Raw genomic sequence first — 26,562 nt, forward strand, 5'->3', positions numbered from 1 at the left:
CCAGGACCCTGGGATCATGACCTGAGCGGAAGGCAGATGCCCAACCGACTGAGGCACCCAGGTGTCCCTAATTAACTAATTTACATAGTAATTGTTTGAGAAGTGCTAACTATCTTTTATATACCAGGCACTTACACAGCAATGAAAATTAAAAAAAAAAACCCACAATTCCTGTTTGGGGGAGCTCACATTGTAATGGGGAAGACAAAATAAATCCATATATAATATGATAGCAAAAAGCCACAAGTGCTATATAAATAACAACCAAGGGCAGCCCGGGTGGCTCAGCGGTTTAGCGCCACCTTCAGCCCAGGACGTGATCCTGACCACCCGGGATTGAGTCCCGCCTCAGGCTTCCCGCATGAAGCCTGTGTCTCCCTCAGCCTGTTTCTCCCTCTGCCTTATCTCTGCCTCTCTCTCTCATTAATAAATAAAAATTTTTTAAAAATCTTAAAAAAATAAATAACAAGCAAGCAGGACAATGGCTTGAAGGGTGACAGGGTGCTGTTTCAAAACAGGGTATTCTGAGGAGATGACTAGAACAGAAAACCAGGGGCTGTGAGGAAGCGAGTAGTGTGGTTGTCTGTGATATCCAGAGGATAGTTCCAGGCAGGAAGAACAGCAAGAGCAAAGGCCCTGAGCTGGGACCAGGCAAGCGCAGAGAATAAATGAGGAAGCAAGTGGTGAGTGATGAGGGTAGAGAGGAGGAGGAGTCAAATTATCTGTGGCTTCAGAGGCCATCATGGGACTTCACCTTTTATTCCAACTGTCTTGCAAAGTCAGTGGTGATTTCGGAGCAGGTGAATAATTTAGTGTAAATTTTTTATTGGTTATGTTTTCTATTTTTATATCTTAATGGAGGTATAAATGACACACAGTAAACTGTACATATTATAGAGTACAATGTAATCAGTTTTGATGCAACTGTGCATCCATGAAACCATTACCACCATCAAGATAATGAACATATATCACCTCATACCCTTTTTATTTTTATATATTTATGTATTTGTTTTAAGTAACCTCCATGCCCAGTGTGGAGCCCAACACAAGGCTGAACTCATGATCCTGAGATGAGGACCTGAGCTCACATCAAGAGTCAGACACTTGGGATGCCCGGGTGGCTCAGTGGTTGGGCATCTGCCTTCAGCCCAGGGCGTGATCCTGGAGTCCAGGGATCCAGTCCCACAGCGGGCTCCCTGCATGGAGCCTGTGTCTCCCTCTGCCTATGTCTCTGCCTCTCTCTGTGTATCTCATGAATAAATAAAATATGAAAAAAAATTAGAACACAAAAAGCACAAAGCATAAATAAATGGACATACTGGACTTCATGAAAATTAAAAACTTGGGACGCCTGGGTGGTTCAGTGTTGAGCATCTGCCTTTGGCTCTGGGCATGATTCTGGGATCCGGGATAGAGTCCTGGATGGGGCTCCCTGCGGGGAGCCTGCTTCTCCCTCTGCCTATGTCTCTGCGTCTCTCTCCCTCTCTCTGTTTCTCATGAATGAATGAATGAATGAATGAATGAATGAATAAATAAGAAAATTAAAAACTTTTGGTCTTTAAACACGGTAGCTGGTGTGTTGAGACCAGACTATGGGGGAGACCGGCAGGGAGACTAATTAGGAGGCCAATTAGGAGGTCAATTAGGAGTTGTGAGTCCACAATGGGAGCGTCAGTGGAGTGGTAAGGAACGGGCTTACCATTTTTTTTTTTTTTTTTTTTTAAATTATGATAGTCACAGAGAGAGAGAGAGAGAGGCAGAGACATAGGCAGAGGGAGAAGCAGGCTCCATGCAGGGAGCCTGATGGACTCGATCCTGGGTCTCCAGGATCACGCCCCGGGCTGCAGGCGGCACCAAACCACTGCACCACCAGGGCTGCCTTGTGTTTTGATGTCTCTCGAATTGCTGGATATTCCAGACCATTAGTGTCCATCTTTCCATAAAAATAGGTTGACCTCTCAGGACAATATGATCAATTCCATAACTGCCATCGTGTATAATTTCTCCTTTAATAGGCCTGAAAATTCAGGCAGAGCCTAAGACATGTCCCCTAAAACATCTGAAGACTACTTCTGACTTAAGCTATTTATCTTAAGTTGCCCTTGTTGTGGCCCCTCCCCAATATACAATTTCCTGTTGCACAGAAGTAGAGAAGTTCTGATTTTCCACATGGGTACTGGAGAAATAACTGGAGAAATTCATACCCATCAAATTAAGGTCAAGAAACCGGTAAGCCAGGTACACAGAGGTCAGTTTAAGACCCTCCACATGGGTTTGTCTGAGTTGCTCTGGGAGCACGCCCCCAAGTCTAAAGCCTTCTAATCTAGATTTAGCTGGTTCCATCCCATCCTACCACACATTAGGCCATGCAACTTCCTTTCCAGCTGGAAATCTAGCCTGCAAACTTGGTGGGGGGCCTCTGGGCTAAAAAAAAACAAACCCTGATCCACTTTCATTAATAACCCCAAACTCTTAACTCCAAGAGTATAGATAACTCAACCTGGGAAAGTTGTTTAAATACAATTAGAACCTTGGTCAACAGTGCACCCTGGTTTTCAAACTGGGAAGGCTGATGGGCAAATGAAGGCAGCGGTGTTGCAGGAATGTCAATCTCAGAAGAGTTGATTACTAAAATCTTACAAAACATTTCCAGAAAGGTAAAAGTTCTTCCAATATTACTGTTAAAAAGGAGTCTCTCATCTCCTTCACAGTCCATCCATTTCAGCTTGTCCTCTGTCCTGACTACATCATGGCAGGGATTTCTGAAGATACGCTGTCGAGGGGCTGCCAGTGACAGTCCATAAGGGCATCATATAGCTCCTCACTCTGCTCCATGAACTCCTTGTTGGCCTCTGTCACATCCAACTGTGGCATGGGATCTGCAAGAGAAGTCAGGGTAGGTTCAGGGCACCCGGAGAAGCACTCCAAGGCTTGGACTCCATTCCCTCCTCCCACGGCTTCCTGTTCCCCACACTCAATTTAAGGATCAAAGTAGAATCTACTTAGAGAATGCAACAGTAGTACTCAAATAATGGTGGCTGTAGTCCATCTTGTATCTCTGGACTTTACAGGAAAAGGCTCGTATCTCTGGACTTTACAGGAAAAAGCCCTGGCTTTCCTGGTGTGGGCCTTACTTCAATTTTGGGTTATGGAAATCTGATCAAAACTACTAAGTCCAGAGCACTATTCTTCAAAGGGAACATTATAGAGCAATGAAAATGAGCCTCGGCTGCATTCAACTTGGTGGATCTCACAAATGGTGTTAGTAATTTACCAGGATGCGCACCGAGTAATGTATAGAATTGTCAAATCACTATACTGTACACTTGGAGCTAATATACCTATATGTTAACTATAGCAGAATTTTACTGAAAAATGTTGAATGAAAAAAGGACAGTACATACAGTACAACTGCACTGTATGAAGTTAAAACAGGCAAAACTAAATCATGTTACTTAAGGATGCATGTCTAGGTAGATAAATGGTTATCACAAAAGTCAACAGTTTTCCCTAGCAGGGTTGTGACTGGGAAGGATAGCTTCTGGAGGCTGGCAATGTTCTCGATCCAAATAAAGGTTTCACAAGCAATTGCTTTATAATTACAGAACTGTATACTTGTTTTACATACTTTTCTGTATACATTATTTTTCACAAAGAAGTTTTAAAACTCAATCACTATGACATAAGTCTTTATAGACTTTTACTTGTAGTCTTGTGTTGGTTTAAAATGCACACACACACAGGGCAGGGCGCCTGGGTGGTTCAGTCAGCTAAGTGTCTGCCTTTGGCTCAGGTCATGATCTCGGGATCCTGGGATCAAGCCCTATGTGGGGTTTCCTGCTCACCAGGGAGTCTGCTGCTCCTTTTCCCTCTGCTGCTCCCTACTACTTGTGTTCTCTCAAATAAATACGTAAAGTCTTTTAAAAATAAAATGTACAAACATACCCATTCATTAAAACACTTATTTTACAATTAGAGATATTAAAGAGGCCTAACAAAATAGACATCCTGTGTACAATGGAATATGTTGCTTAAGATAGCAATACGCCCCAAATTGATCTACAGATTCAATGTAATCCCTTGTCACAGCTGCTTTGTTTAACAAATGGAGAAGCTAATTGTAAAACTTAGATGGAAATGCAAAGGATTCAGAATAGCAAAAACAATTTTGAAAAAGAACAAAGTGGGCAGCCTGGGTGGCTCAGCAGTTTAGTGCTGCCTTCAGCTCGGGGCATGATCCTGGAGACCCTGGATCGAGTCCCTTGTGAGGCTCCCTACCTGGAGCCTGTTTCTACCTCTGCCTGTGTCTCTGCCTTTCTCTCTGTCTCTCATGAATGAATGAATGAGTGAATAAATCTTAAAAAAAAAAATAAAAATAAAAATAAAACAAAGTTCAAGGACTCCTCCATTTCAAAAACTATTACAAAGCAACAGTAATAAAAACTGGCAGTGGCCTAAGGATAGACATGCAGATAAATGGACTAAGTTTTAAGAGTCCAAACCCACGGTATAGATTTATAGTAAGTTGGTTTTCAACAAGGATACCAGACAACTCAATGGTAAAGAACGGTTTTTCAACAAATGGTGCTGGAACAACTGGAAAAGCACAAAGAATAAAGCTAGACTCTCCATACTTTACACAAGAATGAACTAAAAATGATTTAAAGAACTAAATGTAATAGCTAAAACTCTAAACTTTGAGAAGGACACAGGCGTAAACAAGCAGTACCTTTTAGATATGACACCATTTAAGCACAAACAAAAGAAAAAATAGGATTTCACAGAAATGAATGTGCTTCAAAGGACATTATCTAGAAAAGGGAGAAATACCTCATGGAATGGGATAATTTGTAAAACATATGTCTGATAAGGAACTAGTATCCAGAACAGAATATAAGGAAATCTTATAATGCAACAAAAAGACAACCCAATTTAAAAATGGACAAAGGAAAAAATAAATAAATAAATAAAATAAATAAATAAAAATAAAAATGGACAAAGGGCTTGAATAGACATTTCTCCAAAGATCTACATAAGCATACGAAGATGTTCAATATCATTAGCTATTGGGCAGCCCAGGTGGCTCATCAGTTTAGTGCCGCCTTCATTCAGCCCAGGGCCGGATCCTGGAGACCCAGGATCGAGTCCCACACCAGACTCCCTGCATGGAGCCTGCTTCTTCCTTTGTGTCTCTGCCTCTCTTTCTGTCTCTCATGAATAAATAAATAAAATATTTTTAAAAAGTTTTTTTTTAGGGCACCTGGGTGGCTCAGTGGTTGAGCATTTGCCTTTGGCTCAGTTCATGATCCCGAGGTCCTGGGATTGAGTCCTGCATCAGGCTCCCTGTAGGGAACCTGCTTCTCCCTCTTCCTGCGTCTCTGCCTCTATCTCTCATGAATAAATAAAAGCCTAAAAAAATATATTAAAAAAAAAAAAAAAAAACTTGCCCAGAATAGGTACATCCAGAGACAGAAAGTAGCTGAGCAGTTGCCGGGGACAGGAGGGGCTGCATGTGGAGAGGGACTGCCACTGGTCTGGCCACTGGTCACAGGAATTAGTGGTAATGGGTACACAGCTTTGTGACCCTTCTAAAAACTACTGGAGGGCAGCCCCAGTGGCACAGCGGTTTAGTGCCACCTGCAGGCCAGGGTGTGATCCTGGAGACCTGGGATGGAGTCCCACGTCAGGCTCCTGGCATGGAGCCTGCTTCTCCCTCTGCCTATGTCTCTGCCTCTCTCTCTCTCTCTCTGAATAAATAAATCAATCTTAAAAAAAAAATAAAAATAAAAATAAAAACTACTGGACTGTATGTGTACTTTAAAAGGTGAAATCTGAAAATAAATAAAAAGGGTAAATAAAAAGGGTAAAGTCTGTTACTACATCTGTTTAAGAAATCCTCTATACATATTCATCTGGACCATTGATTATCATTTGGGGTAAGATCTTTCAAGGTAAGGGATACTTGGGTGGCTCAGCGGTTGGGTGCCTGCCTTTGGCTCAGGTCATGATCCTGGGATCCAGGATCGAGTCCTGCATCAGGCTCCCTGTGAGGAGCCTGCTTCTCCCTCTGCCTATGTCTCTGCCTCTCTCTCTCAGTCTGTGTCTCTCATGAATAAATAAATGAATCTTAAACAAACAAAAAGATCTTTTGAGTAAAATTACTGATGCAAAGGATATAAACATCATAAAAACTGTAATATAAAATAAAAAACTGGGGCAGCCCAGGTGGCTCAGTGGTTTAGTGCCACCTTCAGTCCAGGGCATGATCCTGGAGACCCATATCGGGCTCCCTGCATGGAGCCTACTTCTCCCTCTGCCTGCGTCTCTGCCTCTCTCTCTGTGTGTCTCTCATGAATAAATAAATAAAATATTAAAATAAATAAAATAAAATACTAACTTTTTAAGAAACACTGTGTATTTTATATATATATAAATTCTTAAAAAATATATATGTATTTTTTAAGATTTTAAAGCAATCTCTACACCCAAGTTGGGGCTCAAACTCACAACTCTGAGATCAAGAGCCAGCCAGGCACCCTAAGAAACAAAGTATATTTGAATTTAAAATTGCCTATTAATAGTGTGATGGTTAAATTTTTATGAGTCAACTTGGCTAGGTTCTAGTGCCCTGTTTGGTCAATACCAGTTTAGGTATTGTTGTGAAGGTATTTTATATATGTGATTCACATCTGCAATGAGCTGATTTTAAGATTATCCTTCCGGTGCCCAGATGGCTCCGTGGTGGGTATGGAGCCTGTTTAGGATTTTCTCCCTCTGCCCCACTTCCCCATGCAAGTGCTCTCTCAATAAATAATCCTCAATAATATGGGTGGGATGGGACGCCTGGGTGGCTCGGCAGTTGAGCATCTTCCTTTGGCTCAGGGCATGATCCTGGGGTCCAGGATCAAGTCATGTCGGGTTCCTGGCGGGGAGCCTGCTTCTCCCTCTGCCTGTGTGCATCTCTGCCTGTCTCTCACATGAATAAATAAAGTCCTTAAAAAAAAAGATATATATATATATATATATATATATATATATATATATATATATATATATAGGTGGGTCTCATTATCATTTGAAAAAAAAATTTTTTTCATTTGAAAATTTTAAGGCCTTAATTTTGGTGAGGTTTCCCAAAGAAGGAATTCTGCCTCAAGACCATAACATAGAAATCCTGCCTGTGTTTCTTTATTTTTTTTATTTTTTTTTTTTTTTCTGCCTGTGTTTCAAGCTTGCTGGCCTGCCTTACAGATTTACACATCCTATATCCTACTGGTGATATAGTACAGATCGCCTCTGATACAAACAGCATGTTTAAACTTTTTTTTTCTTGTGGTTTACAGGCATGTGTGTTTCTTTCGCAAATTATTTCCAGCTTTCTCAGTACTCTTAAGAATCTGTTTCCTCTTCCAAACCAGTGCCGAATCTTTTCATGTAAATCCTATGCCTATTTCTGCACCCAGAAGGATCTTTTCTCTTGGAATTTTAATCTAATTATACGAAGGTTTGAGCATTTACAGAAGCTCCCTAGGGAAACTGTAAGAGAGCCTGACCAGTCTGGTTTCTCCACTAAGCATAGGTAACAACTTACAGGAACAGTTTAGGAAAGAGCTCGATCAAGGGCAAGCATTCAGCACACACATACAATAGAGCATCCTTCCTCAGTCTGAAGACAGGGCCTGATGAACCATGGCTCACGGAAGCCAAGGAAGGGACAAAGAAGAGCAATGCTCCCTGCTGTGGCCCCGCTGGGTGGTTATTAGGTTGAACTGGGCGGGAGGCTGTAGGACTCAGTGGTAAAAGCACTCCAACTGAGGCAAGACAGCAGGGGTTCCAAGAGTGACTCCTATCAACCTTTAACAAGTAATTTGAATCCTTTACCTCATTTTTTTTTATTCAATAAAACCAGAATAAATTGTACTTATCTCAAAATAGTTGTGAAGTTTAAATGCATTAATAGATGTAAAACAGGAAAAAAAAAAATAGATGTAAAACAGGGCCTGCAAATAGTAAAACCTCCATGACTTAGCTATTATTAACTCCCCAAACCCCAGTTTTCTTTTCTGTAGATTGGGGATTATAATGGTACCAAGCCACCATCATAATATTGAAAGGTAGCAGGGCCTGGCACAAAATACGTTTGGTATTAATATATTATATTAATAGATGAGAAAGAAACTGGAAAATTCTAAGGAGTTGGGATCCCTGGGTGGCGCAGCGGTTTGGCACCTGCCTTTGGCCCAGGGCGCGATCCTGGGGACCCGGGATCGAATCCCACGTCAGGCTCCCGGTGCATGGAGCCTGCTTCTCCCTCTGCCTGTGTCTCTGCCTGTGTCTCTGGCTCTGTCTCTCCTTCTATCTCTCAAGAATAAAAAAAAAAAAAAAAAAAAAAAAAAAAAAAATTCTAAGGAGTTATACAAAAATATTATAATCAGGTTAAGATTAACCTGCTCCTGGAGGGAGCAGTCAGAGACTGAGCATAGAAAGTCAGGGACTAAAAAAAAAAAAAAAAAAAAAAAAAAGTCAGGGACTCCTGGCCTGATTCAGCATCTAACTCACAGGGTGCGCTTGAGCAGAGCACTTGGGTGGCCAGTTCTCCATGTGTCAACTAGAGCTCCTGTGTTTTGCTGGCCCACCTCCAAGGACACTGCTGTTAGAGACAGATGACAGCATGTGTATACAAGTGCTTTATTACTATTTTTTAACTTTTACTTTATATTTATTTTTTTTAAAGAGAGAGTATGCGTGTGAGAGCAGGGGAGGGGGTAGGAGGAGGAGTAGAGGGAGAATCTTAAGCAGGCTCCGTGCCCAGTGTGGAGCCCAACGGGACATGGGGCTCAATCTCATGACCTAAGCCGAAATCAAGAGTCAGATGCTTAGCTGACTCAGCCACCCAGGTGCCCTAAGATTTTATTTTATTTTTAGTAATCTCTGCACCCAACATGGGGCTTGAACTCACAACCCCAAGATCAAGAGTCACATGCTCCACTGTTGAGTCAGCCAGGTGTCCCTAAATTTTTACTTCTTTAAAATTTAACATCTATTCAGAAACATATTAAAATTATTTTTCATAGTTTTTTTTTTAAGATTTTATTTATTTATTCATGAGAGACACAGAGAGAGGCAGAGACATAGGCAGAGGGAGAAGCAGGCTCCATGCAGGGAGTCCGATGTGGGACTTGACCCCTGGACTCCAGGATCATGCCCTAAGCCGAAGGCAGACGCTCAACCAGTGAGCCACCTAGGCGTCCCAAACCTTAGAAATCCTTTAAGTATTAATTACCTCATTTGAAAAGTCATTTGTTTAAAGATTAGCAATTCCTTCAGTTTTACTTTCCTTTTTCTTCTGTTAAATTTAGTAAAAATGACAATAAATGCTTTTAATTAAAAAAAATATATGTCTATTATATGTAGCAGGATCGGGGTGATTTTCAGTTTCTTCTTAAGATGTTACCATATTTTCCAAATTTTCAATCATAACTATTACTTGAGAATGAGGGAAAAAAAGTAATATAAAATATATAGAAAAAAATTAAAAGGAGATAAAAAAATGAATTTTATAAACTATCAAACAAACATAAAGCAAGACACCTTACAAGTGGGGATTGAATGTCCCACATCTAGGAAGTGACCAGCTCGGTCCCCTGTCGAGCTGCTTCCTCGAGGCTCCCTGGGACTGCACACACATCTCTGGAGGACACACTCACTTCTTACTATAATTATGCACGTGCTAGTTCTCATTCCTCTGCATCTAGCTAAAGGCACAGTGGCAGCCACAGAGCAATCACCTGACAAAGGAAAGAGGAGTGAGAAAACAAACTTCCTTCTTACCTTCCAACGCATCATCCCCAACTTCTTCGTATGTCTGCCAAGAGACCAAAAAGAGGATAAGAAGCAGCATAAATTCCTGGCCCAAGACAAGGAGGCCTTATTTTTGACAAATAGGTCACTTCATCTTTCCTCATTTCTTCTGAAGCCCAAGCTCCCATCCTCACTAATCCCGAGCTGGAGGAAGACATGACCCAAGAGGACCAGATCTGCCAAACCGTGGTTACCTGCATGGTGCTCTGGGTGTAGCCATACTGGGGGTAGCTGTAGCTGTAGCTGCCTGTGTTCTGGTCATAACCCCACTGGGCATAGTAATTCTGGTACTGCTGGTAATACTGGTTGTAGCTGTAACTGTACATCTGACTATACTCCACTGGCTTCACACGGCTCCTGAAACAAAGAAAGAAGCAAAAAATAAATGAACACAGGCAAACATTGCCATCACATGGCACATCTACATGGCCAGTGGCTGTCCGGAGTGCTTCCTGCAGATTAATCCATTTAATCCCCACAACAACCCGATTCAATAAGAATATACTTATTCCTATTTTTACAGATGAGGAAACTAAGGTCCAAATAGGTCACAATTTGTCCAAAGTCACAGAGATCCAAACTTAGGCAGTTTGGCTCCAGAGCCTAGGTTTCAGAGTCAGGGGTTTTTAACTGTCTCTTATCAAATCTTGTCAGTACTAAAAAAATATATATATATAATCATCATCATCATCATCATCATCTCGTCAGTACTGACTTGTCTTCTTCTCAAGATCTGGGTTAGGGGATGGGGGAGATGACTGTTTTTCTGCCAGCCACAAAGGCTCAGGTGAACATGGCCTGAAAAATTTGGGTATAGGATGATCCAGGAAACATTTCAAACTACAAAATGTCTAATCACCTCTTTCCCCCAAAGATGAAGTATTCCAGTAGCCTTATCATCACCACTATAGTCACAGCTATTGTTTATGGATTAGGTAACCAGGATTTGGGTCCACTGTTTTTCATATACAGGCTCCTATTTTAAGTCCTGAACAACCCTATGACAGAGCTATTATTATTCCCGTTATACAGATGAGAATACTGAGCCTCTAAAAAGGTTAAGTGACTCACCCAAGGCCACCCAGGACTGGAGCCAAAACCCTAAGACTCATTTCTGAACACCACATCATTACATACAGCACCTGTCCTGACAGATACAAGACATCTTGCCAGGCTCCTATACACGTGCTGCTGAAGTGAGCACTTGCCAGGCTCCTATATCCTGAGCTGACCAATCAGGGCTGAGGCCCAGGTTCAGTGGATAGCTTTTTTCTTGCTAACCACTTGCTACCCCAACCACTGCCAACCAAAGACAGAATGTCAAGCTTGCAAAGGATGCATTGCTTTCAAAAATACACAAAACCATGTATGAGTAGGCTTATGAGACAGGCCTGGGGTCTGAGCAGAAGTCCTAGACGAGAGAATCAGAACATGGCAATGCGCTTCCAGTCATCATACTCCAAAAAGCCAGATTCGTAAGTGCAACCCAACGTGCAGGAGGCAGAAGCTCAGACCACCATGCCAGGTGGTTTATAAAGAGAATTGTAACTGTCACATGGTGTGGAATGCGCCTGCGTCGTCATGACTGGTGTATTCTATTTCCATGGTGAAGCCAGAGAGGAAACCAAGTCATAAGCAGGAGTTGAACCACCACAGCAAACCCTGTCACAGGAACCACAAATTCTCAATGTCTGAACGAGCTCTTCACAAGCTCCTTTTGAGTTCAATGTCTACATGGTGAGCAGGACTTGGCCAGAACAGTTAGATAATTCCACGTCTGACTGCCTTAGTACCACTTCCTGATGGGGAGGCTAGGCCCTCTCCCTGCCCAGTGCGAGGCTGGAAACTACTAATGTTCCCCTCTGTGACTACCCCCACCATGTTTCCAAGGAGTCTGCTACCCTCCTGATATGTTCACGTAACTGAAGGGGGTCTCCCTGGCCTGGGTTTGCACATTTCTATTCTTTCTCCACACTGAGCTCTCACAGATGAACTCTCAAAGGAACCTCTCACTGCCCTCAATTCCTAGTGCTTGATGGCACCTCCCTAGACACAGGCACCAAATTCTGACAATAATGATCAACCAAGAAATGGAACAGAAGTAACCTCCTTGCAGAAGGGACTTTGTTTCTCTTGTTTATAGCTACAAATCCAAAGTCTAGGTCAGAGCCTAAGAGTTGTAGGGAATCAGTCACTGTTGATCAAATAAATGGTAACACATCAGAAACCAACACCATCAATTATCAGAGGAACTGCGAGGCAGGATATACATTCAAAATACCCTGCAACTGTTAAAAAATGTATTATGAGGATTGTGCAGCTATGTGGGAAAGGGAAAGTATATATAAAGAAAACCAGGGGGAAAAAGAATGAGCACTAATATAATTAAAAATGAATAAATAAATCTACCACATGTAAATTGATCCACACGGAGTGTGTGTCTACATCTATATATTACAGATGTTTATGGAGAAGCCTGGAAGTCAGAAATCCTAACAGTCATTTTAGAGTAATGAGGAAATTTTTCTTTTAAATATTTTCTTTAATGGTTTTATAGAGTGGAGTTTATTGCTATTTTTTAAAATATTTTTTAAAATATTAATTTATTTGAGAGAGAGAGAGAAAGAGAGCACGAGCAGGGGGAGGGACAGGAGAGGGAGAAGCAGTCTTCCTCACTAAGCAGGGAGCCTGATGTGGGGCTTAATCCTAGGGCCCCGGGATCATGACCTGAGCCAAAGGCTCAGGCTTAAGCAAGTGAGCCACCCATGCTAGTGGTTTAGAACAAATAACTTATATAGTACTATGAGTTTAGAACAAATAACATTTTGAGGGGAAAATCACGCAGGCTGACCTCCATGTATTAAATCCAGCCAAGCAGCAAAGAACCTCCAAATCTTTCGCTGCTTTGAACAACCTAGCTATATGAAAGTTCTGTCCTAAGAATGTACTCTTCCAACCCTGGCATGGAATTTCTCAGCCTTGGCATTACTGACCTGGGGGCAGAACAAATAAGTCTGTTGTGGGAGCCATCCTGTACAGTCTAGGATGCTTAGTAGCATCACTGGTCTCCACTCATTAGATGCCTCTAGCACCTCCCCACCCAAGTTGTGACAACCAAAATTATCCCCAGGTGTTGCCAATATCTCCTGCGGGATAAAATTGTCCCCAGTTGAGAACCACTGCTTCAAGCCAAAGGACAGAAGATTCTACGCAGAGAATAGCTGTCTTCTACTGAGTGAGAAACTTGCTTGGAACTGTAAGAGAAGAAGGGCTTTCCACCTGGCAACACAGGTAGGATAGTGATGTATGTAATATTCTGTAATGTTTGGATCATTACCTCTTAGCCATTCTCATAGCTAAAATTGGATATAATTTTCTTTCCTTCTCAATTCTTATTAATTCTGTGGATAAATTTCTAACAGTGACACTGCTGGCAAAGAGCAGGAACATTAAGTATGCAGAGACCAAATGCCTGCTCAATACTGCTACCAGCAATGTCTGAACATGTTTGCCTTTGCTGGTCACAGCTCTGCCCCAACCATAAACTTCCAGAGGGGCAGGGTTATGCTCGCTCGTCTTTAACGAAAGCCTGGCAAATAACAGGCCTCCCTGCAGTCTCCCATCTGGGATGTGGAAGCTCCAACAATCAAGTGGATGAGGAGCGTCCAGGCGGGCATCAGTCCAGAGGCCCTCTACCTTCCCGCCAGCGCAGCACTCACGCTTTGGGGATTGCCACGCTCAGCCGCACTGGTTTAGACCCCAGGCCGACCGCTCCCTGGCATTCAGTCAGAGCTCGCTTCTGTTCCAGTTCATCTGTGAATTTCACAAAACCATAGCCCCTGCAGGAAACAAAAGCACACACCCTATTTAGATCACAAATGTGATGTAGGTGAAGTCTAAGAACGGAGGAGCGGGGGAGTCTATCAAACTCTGCAGGAAGGGATGAGAGTCCCATCAATAGAAATCCGCCGCCGAGCAATGCAAATACTCCAGCACTGCAGGATCCTGAGACTGGAGGAACCCCCACTTTAATTCACCATTCCCCTCCACACCTTCACTGATGGGATCCTTCCCGAACAGTGGCTTCCCTCCCAATCCACCGGAAATACTGTCACCATCATCATGGTAGCAGTGGTGGTAGTACCAGCTGTAGTTCACTGAGCAAAATTTTACCACATCCGCCCTGTAGAACAGGTATCACGTTAGGCAATGGGGCTCAGCAATCACAAGCAGACAAGCTTCTTGCTCTGCTGGACTCATATTCTCTAAGATTTTATTTATTAGACAGGGAGAGAACACCCATGCGCACGAGTGGGGGGAGGGGCAGAAGGGAAAGGACAGGAAGAGGGAAAGAATCCCAGCAAACTCCACGCTGAACCCAGATCCTCGCCTGGAGCTGGATCTCCCGACCCTGAGGTCATGACCTGAGTTGAAACCAAGAGTAGGTCGGAACCAAGAGTCAGACACTTAACCAACTGAGCCGGCCCAGTACCCCTGGACTCCTATGTTACTTGGGGGATCAACAAATGATTGCTAACATTTCATGCATACTTATTTCCTAGGGGCTCTGCTGAGCATTTCCCCAGGCTTATCTCTTCAAACTGCCCAAAGATTAGATAAAGAGTAGTCCGCATTTTACTGAGAAAAAAACCAAGTTCAGAGGGATTTAATCACCTGCCCAATATCATTGTAGAAGCAGGATTCAATCCAGGTTGTGAGTTTTTAACTCAAGCTTGTGCTTATAGCTATTACTCTGATCAAGAATAAGCCTTTCTTGCGGTTTCTCCACTTTTGAAGTAACAGTAATAAATAAAATGGCAAACACCTCTCAAGCATACCCTATCTGCTTTATTTACATCACATCATATAATCATTAGGTCAGCCCTGTGAGCAGGCACGATTAATCTGCATCTGTTGTACGGATGAGGAAATCGGGTCAGGGGTTGGGTAACTTGTTTACTGTAGTATCCCTAGCCAGTATTGGAGTCAGGATGCACGCCACAGTCTGGCTCCAGAGCCTGTGCTCTTAACCACCGTGCTACATGGCCTCACTCTAACACCTCCATCTATGACACAAATGCTGGAACAAGGTGGGCATCAGTAACAGGTAAGGCCTTACTTAGACACGCCTGTCTGGTCCAAAACCACCTTGCCTCCTCGACAGGAGGGGTAGACTTTGACGAAGAATTCATACAGCATGCCATCATCCACATCTGGGGTCAGGTCCCCCACAAAGAGGGAGTACTCAGGGCTGAGAGGAGAGAACAAGATTCAGAGACAGACACCAAAACCTCTGTTCTAACAAGCTCTTCTGGCTCACTTTAAGTAAACCTCTCCTGGGCCTTCTCAGGGAACAGCACATCTGATGGGTCCTTAATTTGTTGCATTTGGCAGTCCTGGCAGAAGTGTTATGGAAGCAGCCCCCGTCCCAAGTGCTTAACCCACTGAACAAAGCCTGTCTGGCTTTAAATATTATATGAGTGCAGGTGGGGGGCCCTGATCAGAGGTCCTCCAGAGAGAAAACTAGACACTCTGTATCTGCTGCAAATGTTTTAAGTAATCTCTATGCCCAATGCGGGGCTCGAACTCATGACCCTAAGATCAAGAGTTGTGTGCCCTACCAACTGAGCCAACCAGGAGCCCATCACTGCATGTTTTTAATTCAAACAGTAAAAGATAGAGAATGAGAACTGGACCTTATCTCCTAAGAATGAAAGCATAGCTAAAATGAAATATGTCAACTTTTAGAACATAGGTCAGCAAACTTTTTCTGCGAAAGGCCGGATAGTAAAAATTTTAGGCTTGGTGGGACACCTATGGTCTCTGTTTTTGTTTCCACATCCTTTAAAAGCATAAAAACTATTTTTAGCTCATGGGTGATACAAGTCAGGTCACATTTTGTCAACCTCTGTTCTAGAAAAATTATTAAAAAAAAAAACAAGTAAACTCATTATTCTTAGTTCAAGTATGATACACATCCCTTGTTTAAATCAGAATACACAAAAAGACAAAGAAAAATATAATTACCAATTACCCAACAACTCAAAAGTAATCACTACGAACACTCTGTTTTATATTTTTGTCTTTGGCTTCTTTTTTTCTTTTTTAAGGTAGACTCTACACCTCAGCATGCAGCCAAATGCAAGGGCCTGACCTCACAACCTTGAGATCATGACCTGAGCTGAGATCAAGAGCTGAACACTTAACCGACTGACCCATCCAGGCGCCCCGGCTTCTCTTTTAGAATTTACAAAACTCAGGTATGACTCACTTGTTTTGTTTTTAGCATTTTTTCATTTTCAACTTATCACTAACTTGTTAATGTGTCTTTATTTGCTACAAAATGATGTACTAATGGATATATAGTATTCCAATTAATGAACATACTGTCATTTAAGCCACTTCTCTATCATTAAATTATTTGGTTTCCCAATTTCTCCCATTATATGTAATATTTCAATGAATACTTGAGGCCAATCTTACACACATCTACATATAAATTCTGAAGTAGAATTAGGGGTCAGTGGGCACAAATCCTTTTAAAGCTCTTATACATTGTTTTAAAGCTTTTGAAGAGCACCCTGAAAGAATCGATTTATGTTGCTACAACAGGTCAATTCTTATTGAATGAAAAAACATCAATACTGTGGTAGTAACAGGCGGAAGGCAGGACCAAATATAGAGAAGACATGGAACCTGACAAGAAGTACACAGGGCAGGTCCACTAGATGAAGAGGATAGAGAGTCATCCTTCAGGAGGAAGGCAAAGCAGACTAACCTCGGCCCCCCAACCTCCTTTTTGGTAGTGACCAGCATAGTGATGCATCCTGTCTCTATCCAGACATTTCCTGGGGCTTGGAGCTACCTTGGGACTATCCCGTACTTACCTGTTATCTGGTTGTTTCCCATAAGTGGCATAGTTCAGCTTAAAACGTTTTGCCTAGAAATTTAAAAACAAACAAACTAAAACAGAGAAAGGTGTTTCAAAAGTCTAACAATATTTGAAAAAAACTGAAATAAATTACCTTGGCCAAAACATCTCCCCCTCTCTAAGCCTCAGCTTTTTCTCCTGTATAAAATGAGGGGGTGGCACGGATGACCGCTAAGGGCATTGCCAGCTCCATGGTTCTATGAGCCCAGGTGTGCCAGCGTGATGCAGCTGTAAGCTAAGTAACTGTGGGAAGAGCAGAATGTAACTCTCTTGAAATGTGTCCTCACTGCTGCCAGCCTGTTCTATATTCTCAATCAGGCAAGAGGTCTAGAGTTTCAAGTCTTCTGTTAAGGGAGGCAGCGGGGCAGGGTGCAAAAAGCACGGATTTTAGAGGCAACCAATCTTCAGTTTGTGTCCTGCCTCTGCCACTTACTATTTGTGCTGCCTCAGACATGTTACTCCACTTCCCTGACCTTCAGCTTCCTGGACTGTCAAAGATAACGATGCCTACTGTGCAGGGTTGTTACAGGATTAAATAAAGTGAGGATACAGCAGGGATTCAAAAAATGAGTTATCGATGACAATAAAAATGGGAACATCATCATTATCCAAGTGTCCTTACAGGTGTGGCTCCCGGAAGGGGTTTCCCATTAATTTTATGCAAACACTTCTCAGCTGTGGCCAAATCTGCAAATTCTACAAAACAGTAGCCAGCTGGGATTCTGGAAAGAAAGCAAACAAGAGGAAAAGAATGGTTAAAGATGGGATTCCCAGGTGAGACTCAGCCCTGGCCTGAGGAGAGGGAAAAATATTTTTCTAATCAGAGCCTATACTGTTTGTGTTCCCAGCCCTATTCCAGTTCAGAACTAACATACAAACCTAAATATAAGGATGTCCATCTGGGTCAGTCCCAGACTCAGCTTATTTATGTACTGTATCATCTATGAAGTACTTTTTTTTTTAAAGATTTTATTTATCAAAAAAAAAAAGATTTTATTTATTTATTCATGAGATACACAGAGAGGCAGAGACACAGGCAGAAGAAGAAGCAGGCTCCATGCAGGGAGACTGATGTGGGACTCGATCCCGGGACTCCAGAACCACGCCCTGGGCCGAAGGCAGGCGCTAAACTGCTGAGCCACCCAGGAATCCCATCTATGAAGTACTTTTGCCAAAAATATTTAAAACTTATTTGAGAAAGAGAGCACATGCATGCACAAGCAGGGGGAGGGGCACAGACTTGGAGAGCAGGAGACTCCTTGCTGAGCGCGGAGCCTCATGATGACCCTGAGATGATGACCTGAGCCAAAACCAAGAGTCAGATGCTTAACCTATTGAGCCACCCAGGCACCCCTAGAAATCAAACCCTTAGATCTAATGTCCTGTTTATAGGAAACATTAGGGACAGAACAAGTAAAACACCACCATAAGGAAGCAAATAAAGGCAGATCCCAGGGGCACCTGGGTGGTTCAGCGGTTGAGCATCTGTTTTTGGCTCAGGGTGTGATCCTGGGGTCCTAGAATGAGTCCCACGTCAGGCTCCCTATAGGGAGCCTGCTTCTCCCTCTGCCTATGTCTCTGCCTGTCTTTCATGAATAAATAAAATCTTTAAAAAACAAACAAAAACAGATTCCAGAATGTAGGCCCTTATGTAAGACAATTAGTCTTACCTCTCTAAAAATCCAGGGTTATGAGACAAGGGGTGTGAGCTTTCCTACACTTAGACAGGAAGTGATCCTTTTGTAGTTCATAAGTGTGATGACTCAGTGTTTATACTGCTGTGACATGTACCTCTCTCAAACTCTTACAACCATGGCACACGACCTGCCTGACATGAAAAAAAAAAAAAAAAAGATTAAAAACCACTATAAAACATATTCTGAGGCATCTGGGTGGCTCAGTCAATTAAGCCTCCGACTCTTGGTTTCAGCTCAGGTCATGATCTTAAGGTCCTGAAATCCAGCCCCGGGTAGGGCTCTCTGCTCAGCAGGGAGTCTGCTTCTCCCTCCCTCTCACTGTACTCCCACTCTCTCTATCAAATAAATAAAATCTTAAAAAAAAAAAGAACTGTATGGTAAACACCTATATATCCACAATCTACAATTGTTTTATTATACTTATTTTGTCACATAATTGTCCATCTATCCATCCCTCTACTTACTTATCCTTATTTACTGATATATTTCAAAGTTGTAGATATTGATATACTTCCCTCAATTACTTCAACAGGCATTTTATTCAATTATTGTTTACAATTCTTTCTCTCTTTTGGTTTACAAGCAATGAAATATACATGCAATGAACTACACAAATCTCCTAGACACTGAGTTATTTTTACTACACATAAATTTTGTACATTCTATAATTTTAAATAAATGGAATCATACAGTAAAAGGCTTCTTCATTTAGCATAATGCTTTTTTTAAAAAAGTAGGCTCCACACCCAACACAGGGTTTGAACTCTGGACCCTGAGATCCAGAGTCACGTGCTCCACCAACTGAGCCAGCCAGGTGCCCCTTCATTTAGCATAATGCTTGAGAGTCATTCATTTGTTGTTATATTACTAGTTTGTTCTTTTTATCGCTGAGTGGTATTCACCAATATTTATCTATTTATCTATCTGCGGATACCTGGGCTGCCTGCAATTTTTGGCCATTGTCATAAAGCTGCTATGAACACTCTTTTCAAGTCCTATTTTTAGTGGATAGAAGTTTTCATTTCTCTTAAGTAAATACCTAGGACTAGACTTGCTGACTCATAGGGCAGATGTATATAAGGAACTGCCAGACACTTGCCCCCAGCAGCTATACCATTTTTCAGTCTCATCAGTGATGAATGAAAGATGTGGGTGCTTCACATCTGACTGCCTTCTTTTTTTCTCTTTGAATTTAAAAAATTGTAGTTAAATATATGTAACTTTGGGGTGCCTGGCTGGCTCAGTTAGTAGAGCATATGACTCTTGATCTCCAGGTTGTGGGTTTAAGCCCCATGCTGGGTGTAGATATCACTTAGAAATAGAATCTTCAGGGCATGTGGGTGGCTCAGTGGTTGAGCATCTGCCTTTGGCTCAGGTTGTAATCTCAGCATCCGGGGATTGAGTCCTGCATTAAGTTCCTACAGGGAGCCTGCTTCTCCCTCTGCCTGTGTCTCTGCCTCTCTCTCTCTTTCTCTGTGTCTCTCATGAATAAATAAATAAAATCTTAAAAAAAAAAAAAAAGTTCTAAATTTTATTTCAATAAAGTAGAAAGTGTTACAGAATGTGTTTTCAGGGGCACCTGGGTGGCTCAGTGGTTGAACATCTGCCTTTGGCTTCAGTCGTGATCTGGGGTCCTGGGATTGAGTCCTGCATCAGGCTCCCAGCAGGGAGCCTGTTTCTCCCTCTGCCTATGTCTCTGCCTCTCATGAATAAATAGATAAAATCTTTTTATTTTTTTTAATTTTTATTTATTTATGATAGTCACACAGAGAGAGAGAGAGAGGCAGAGACACAGGCAGAGGGAGAAACAGGCTCCATGCACCGGGAGCCTGACGTGGGATTCGATCCCAGGTCTTCAGGATCGCGTCCTGGGCCAAAGGCAGGCGCCAAACCGCTGCGCCACCCAGGGATCCCATAGATAAAATCTTTAAAAAAGAAAAAGAGAATGTGTTTTCGTACAGTAGCTAATTATCTGGGTTTTCTGTCTACAAGAGCAAAAATAAGAAATATTTAGGCTAGCATGATCTACCAGTCAGAAAATCTGTTCCTAGAATGTGCAAATAAAAAGCCAGTGGAGACAGTATGTAGAGAACTAGGGGGATGGAGGTACCAACTCTAAAGAGGAGGGAGCAGCAGAGCCCTGGCTTCTCAGGGAAAGGATAGCACACTCTTGGCTCTCCCTGAGAGAAGCTCTTCATCCCTGCCCTGGGCTGCAGCCCCTCAAACCTCAGGATGAGGGATCCCTGGGTGGCGCAGCGGTTTAGAGCCTGTCTTTGGCCCAGGGCCCGATCCTGGAGACCCGGGATCGAATCCCATGTCGGGCTCCCGGTGCATGGAGCCTGCTTCTCCCTCTGCCTGTGTCTCTGCTTCTCTCTCTCTCTCTGTGTGACTGTAATAAATAAAAAAAAAAAAATTAAAAAAAAAAAAAAAACCTCAGGATGAAAACTGGGGGCCCGGTGGACTAGGGCAGCTCTACCTGAGACATTCCATGGATGGGCACAGGGTTCTGAGACTGCTGATCAGACCTGAAGGCTCAGAGTCAAGGTGTGTTAGTGGCCTCATGCAGCAGGGGGAAGCCATTCCATGGCTCACTCTCACCATATTTTCTTCCATACAGCATGGGTGCTTCTCCCTTTCCATCTGTCCTGTCACATCCTGGCATCCCACGATCCAGACAGGGACAGGTAATGAGTTCTCTATGCCTGTCTTGGAGTCACTGAAAACTTCCACTGCATTTCATACAGAAAAACTTACAGAGACAGGCCAGTGGAAATGTGTGTCTTTGACGATTTCAGAGAACAGGCATGGATCTATATAAATAGGCTCCTGTCTTGGGTGTTCTGCTGCTAGGAGCTTTGAGGAAGTTGGTTAGCAGTTACTACCTGGTGTGGTGCTGGTTTTTCCTCTGTCCCTCCACACTGTATATATGTATGTGAATGGCTTCATGGCTTCCCTGTTTTTTTCTCATTTCATAAAATGGTTGAAAGACGAAAGAAAGAAAAGAAAGAAAAAAGAAAAGAAAAGAAAAGAAAAAAAAGAAAAGAAAGGAAAGGAAAGGAAAGAAAAGAAAAAAAAAGAAAGAAAAAGAAAGAGAAAGGAAGGAAGGAGGGAGGGAGGAGAGAAGAGAAGAGAAGAGAAGAGAAGAGAAGAGAAGAGAAGAGAAATAAAGAAAAGAAAATCGTTTCTTAGGTAGGAAGCTGCTTTTGGCCCCTCTGACCAAGGTAATAGTCTTGAAGCATTCTTAGCCCACGTGACTGATTAACTAAACCTTTGACATTTAAAGATCATGCATTCTTTCCTAGAAAAAACAGAAAACTTCTACGTGTCACCATCCTCTCCTACATCACTCTGGGCATCAAGGACGCAAATCCTCTTGCACAACATCTCCCCATCCCTGAACCAAAGCCCAATGCAATACCTCCAAGCACCATGATAACATCTGTTGCTGGCACCACTGAGACTGCACGTAGTCAAGAGTTGTCATACACCACTGCATTCCCTTATTAACTACCTTAAATCACTTTAAAAATCTCTGGGCCAGGAAAAAATTTGGAATTAGCTTTTGGACAAGAATCTGCCTTCTTCCCAGGCCTCCTGAATAAAGCTCATCTTCTTTTTCAATCAAAACGGGTCTCTGGGCGGGGGTGGAGCAGAATCAGGAGGAAAAAAAAAAACAAAACTCATCTCTAGAATATTGGCCTTTCCAGCTACAGGCAGCCAAGCTTGAGTTTCAGTAATAAGTACTGCGATTCTGAATACACGAAGGTTTACCTGTCAACCAAACAGCCAGAACTGACCACACTTCATCTCTCTCATCTATATTTTTCAACCATTTGATGTTTTAGCAAGCTGCTTTAGTAGAGTTCCTGGCAGAGTAGCTGCTCAGTAAACACTGTCAAATTGATTTTAAAAATTCTTTTTTTTTTTAAGATTTTATTTATTTATTCATGATAGTCACACATACAGAGAGAGAGAGGCAGAGACATAGGCAGAGGGAGAAGCAGGCTCCATGCACCGGGAGCCCGACGTGGGATTCGATCCTGGGTCTCCAGGATCACGCCCTGGGCCAAAGGCAGGCACTAAACCGCTGCACCACCCAGGGATCCCTAAAAATTTTTTTTCTAACTAAAACCCTAAGGAAAACTAAAAACCCTTCAAGAGAATGAAGAATGTGGAGGCAATATAGCACCACTATCTCAAAATATTCTCTGCATTTTGTTTTGCTTACATATTTACTGTGTCCTCATTAGAATGTAATATATATAAACTCCATGAGAAGAGGGACTGTGTGTGTCTGGTTTGTTTCAGCCATGTATCCAGGGAACCTAGAACAATAGCACATAGTACTGTTTCTAAAAATAACGTTTTAAGTGAATGACATAAGAGTTAAGGGCACTCATGATTTTAAGTCTTGGCTTGTCATTTATAGCTCTGTAAACTTGAAGACAGTTAAGAAGCTTCTCTAATAATAGTATTTAGCTCAGATGTTTTTGTCATTAAAAAATACAATTTACAGGGATCCCTGGGTGGCGCAGTGGTTTAGCGCCTGCCTTTGGCCCAGGGCGCGATCCTGGAGACCCAGGATCGAATCTCACGTCGGGCTCCCGGTGCATTGGCCTGCTTCTCCCTCTGCCTATGTCTCTGCCTCTCTCTCTCTCTCTCTCTGTGTGTGACTATCATAAAAGAAAAAAAAAAAATACAATTTACAAATTAAAAAATGGGGATCCCTGGGTGGCTCAGTGGTTTAGTGCCTGTCTTTGGCCCAGGCCATGATCCTAGACTCCCAGGATCAAGTCCCACATCAGGCTCCCTGCATGGAGCCTGCTTCTCCCTCTGACTGTGTCTCTGCCTCTCTCTCTCTCTCTGTGTCTCTGATGAATAAATAAATTAAAAATGTTTAAAAAATAAATTAAAATTAAAAAATGATTTTAGGGGCACCTGGCTGGCTCAGTTCATGAAGCAGGTGACTCCTGATCTTGGGGTTGTGAGTTTGAGCCCACATTGGGTGTAGAGATTGCTTAAAAGTAATTTTTTTTTCTTAAGATTTATTTATTGGAAAAAAAAAAAGATTTATTTATTGGGGCACCGGGGTAGCGTCTGACTTAATTTCGGTTCAGGTCATGATCTCAGGACTGTATGATTGAGTTCTGCATAGGGCTCCACACTCAGCAGAGAGTTTGAGACTCTCTCCCTCTGTCTGCTGTCCCTCCTCAGTTCGTGCTCTCTCTCTCTCTAAAATAAGTAAACCAATATATCTATAAATAAATAAATAAATAAATAAATAAATAAATAATTAAGTAAATCAATAAATCTACAAAAAACCAGTATCTTAAAAAACTTATTTTTTTGAGAGAGCACATGCAAGGTGGTTGGACAGGGGAGACAGAGACAATCTTTTTTTTTTTTTTTTTTTTAAGATTTTATCTATTTGGGATCGCTGGATGGCTCAGCTGTTTAGCGCAGCCTTCCGCCCAGGGCATGGTCCTGGAGTCCTGAGATTGAGTCCCACATCGGGCTCCCTGCATGGAGCCTGCTTCTCCCTCTGCCTGTGTCTCTGCCTCTCTCTCCCTGTGTCTCTCATGAATAAATAAATACTATCTTTAAAAACAATTTTAAAAAAAAAATCTATTTGACAGAGCACGAGCAAAGGGAGGGGAGGAGGGAGAAGCTGACTCCCACTGACCAGGGAGCAAAGCACAGGGTTCAATCCCAAGACCCTGAGATCATGACCTGAGCAGAAGGCAGACATTTAACTAAGTCACCCATTTGCCCCAGAAAAAGATAATCTTTTTTTCTTATTTTTTAGGAAAAGATAATCTTAAGCAGGATCCACAGCCAGCCAATAGCCCCACTGCAGGCTTGACCTCAGGGCCCTGAAATCATGACGCTAGCCAAAAATCAAGAGTCCAGGCTTAACGAAAGCCACCCAGGCACCCCCACCAAAACATGATTTTAAAGTGCCTACTGCCTAGCAGATCACGATCTGTTTATATTTATAGAGAATTTGCCATATGCCAGACACTGCTTTAAATGCTGAATGCGGGGACGCCTGGGTGGCTCAGTGGTTGAGCATCTGCTTTTGGCTCAGGTCGTGATCCTGGGGTTCTGGGATAGAGTCCCGCATCAGGCTCCCCGCACGGAGCCTGCTTCTCCCTCAGCCTGTATTTTGCCTCTGCCTCTCTCTCTCTCTCTCTCTGTCTCTCATGAATAAATAAATAAAATCTTAAAAAAAAAAATAAATGCTGAATGCGAATTAACTCATTTAATCCTCACCATAACTCCATGAGGTCTATAGATGGTGTTATGATTTCCATTTTCATAGTCACAGTGAAATGGAAATGGAGAGATTTAGTAATTTGCCCAAGGTAGCACAGTAGACATAACTTTCACTCTGGCTCTAGGGTCCAGTCCTTAAGCAATGGGCAGCCTGGGTGGCCCAGCGGTTTAGCGCCACCTTCAGCCCAGGGCGTGATCCTGGAGACCCGGGATCGAGTCCCGCGTCTGGCTCCCTGCTTGGAGCTTGCTTCTCCCTCTGCCTGTGTCTCTGCCTTTCTCTCTCTCTCTCTCTCATGAATTAAAAAAAAAAAAAAAAGTGAGCATCTCTAACAGTTTATTAACTATTATGAGGGGTTGGAAGCCCCGAGTGGTCCACGTTTACATTCTCGAGAATGACCGCAGCACGGTCTATAAAGGGACAACCGAGAAGATCGAAGGAGAAAAATGTACCCAGTAAGGCGGTTTCGGATAATTTTGACGCTCATCACCGTCTCCCCCATGGTGGCAAAGGCTCTGGAGATGAAATTCTCATCCATGTAGGGCTCCAGCTGCGTAAACACAAGAGCAAAGCAGTCAGGGTAGCGTCCCGGCGCCGCGCGGCGGTCCCGGCCGGGCTGCGCGCGGCTGGGGGGGCGGGGTGAGGGGAGCGGGGCTCTTCATCCACTCAGCGGCCCGAGTCCCACCTCCCACGTTCCAATCCTTTGCCTCCCTTCCCGTCACACTTGCTCCCTGTGGGGATCTAGGACCCCTAACCCTCCAGTCCACGAGCCACAGCAGCCTTCGGCCCGTGGGATTCTTGCCGTTCCATCCCCCCGGGGCGCCTCCCGTTCGCTTCCATGAACGCAGGCGAGAGGCCAGAAGGCGCCCTCCTCAGACTCCGTCCCTTCGCCTAGATTTTGGGACGCGCCTGTGTCACCCAAAGGACCGTCCTCCCCGTGCACTTCCACCCTTCTGGGATTCGAGGACCCTGCCCCTTCACTCTTCCTCCCCCGGGACACCAAGACCCGCCCTCCTCGGGCCCGGGCACACCGCCCTCACTCACGTCGCCCATCCACAGGCTTGCCGCCATGCCCGCAGGCCGGCCGGGACTCCGCGGCCCGACGAGGCCAGCGCCGGCGCCAGACCGCGGGGCCGGGGCCGCCAGGGAGCATGCGCCTCCGCCGCCCTCTGCGCACGCTCCGAACCTCGGCGCCCAGGACCGCGCCGGCTCCGGCCGCGCCGGGTTTTGCCGACGACCCGGCTGGTGGGGCGCGGAGCTCCCGGCTCCCTGGGGGCGGAGCCAGCGGGAGTCCGCGGAGCGGGCGGGAGCGGGCGGGAGCGGGCGGGAGCGGGCGGGAGCGGGCGGGAGCGGGCGGGAGCGGGCGGGAGCGGGCGGGGCACACGCTGCGCCGGCCTGGGGTTGCTCGGGTAATTGGTTTTCTCGGGTTTCTTTCTGATCATGTTTTCAAACACACACACTTACATTTAAAATTGCAAAACTAATGTGTGCTCATGGTAAAAACAAAAACTGAAAAACCCTGCAAATATATGTACACTAAAAAAAGTCCCCAGGACGGTCCAGTTCCACTGTGTGACCTTGGGCAAACCCGAACAGGTCTGCCTCAGCCACCCCCTCCCCCGCATCCCATTTCCCAGTTTGCGAAACGTGAAATTTTTTGTTGAAGTTGGATGGAATTCTTCCTCCCATCGTTCCTGTACATTGCCCTGGGGTGAGAAGAGGGGGGGTTACGGGGCGTGTAAATTGGAGCAACCTGTCACTGTTTTCCAGAGTCCCATATCCACTCTCTAAATGCA

The 26,562-nt window shown here is 43.7% G+C and overlaps 1 protein-coding gene and 1 non-coding gene across 4 annotated transcripts; one reads left to right on the plus strand and one right to left on the minus strand.

Moving 5' to 3' along the window:
- Positions 1-1,993: 1,993 nt before the first annotated feature.
- On the minus strand, positions 1,994-25,953 carry LOC121498011 (tRNA selenocysteine 1 associated protein 1). 3 transcript variants are annotated; one of them, XM_041767931.1, is made up of 9 exons: positions 25,811-25,953; positions 25,219-25,316; positions 17,418-17,517; positions 16,752-16,804; positions 14,984-15,115; positions 13,584-13,703; positions 10,059-10,221; positions 9,835-9,868; positions 1,994-2,882 (listed from the first exon to the last, which is right to left on the minus strand). In XM_041767931.1, exons 1-9 carry the CDS (start codon positions 25,835-25,837, stop codon positions 2,746-2,748), a joined length of 864 nt encoding a protein of 287 aa, XP_041623865.1. In that variant the 5' UTR covers positions 25,838-25,953; the 3' UTR covers positions 1,994-2,745. The 3 variants fall into 3 exon arrangements, with proteins under 3 accessions (XP_041623865.1, XP_041623867.1, XP_041623866.1); XM_041767933.1 differs by lacking the exon at positions 14,984-15,115; XM_041767932.1 differs by lacking the exon at positions 13,584-13,703.
- On the plus strand, positions 18,530-18,629 carry LOC121498385. The gene has a single exon (XR_005989764.1). It is a non-coding gene; the product is annotated as a small nucleolar RNA U13 (small nucleolar RNA).
- Positions 25,954-26,562: the final 609 nt, after the last annotated feature.

The sequence above is a fragment of the Vulpes lagopus genome, chromosome 8 (assembly GCF_018345385.1).
Source record: "Vulpes lagopus strain Blue_001 chromosome 8, ASM1834538v1, whole genome shotgun sequence".
In the NCBI taxonomy this organism is placed as follows: Eukaryota; Metazoa; Chordata; class Mammalia; order Carnivora; family Canidae; genus Vulpes; species Vulpes lagopus.

Bases quoted from the DNA above. Each gene is read 5' to 3' on its own strand.
- LOC121498011 (XM_041767931.1), bottom strand. From the start codon at position 25,837: ATGGCGGCAAGCCTGTGGATGGGCGAC. The intron at 25,317-25,810 runs GTGAGTGAGGGC...GTGTTTACGCAG, and splicing joins CAAGCCTGTGGATGGGCGAC to CTGGAGCCCTACATGGATGA. The intron at 15,116-16,751 runs GTAAGTACGGGA...CTCTCCTCTCAG, and splicing joins GGGAAACAACCAGATAACAG to CCCTGAGTACTCCCTCTTTG.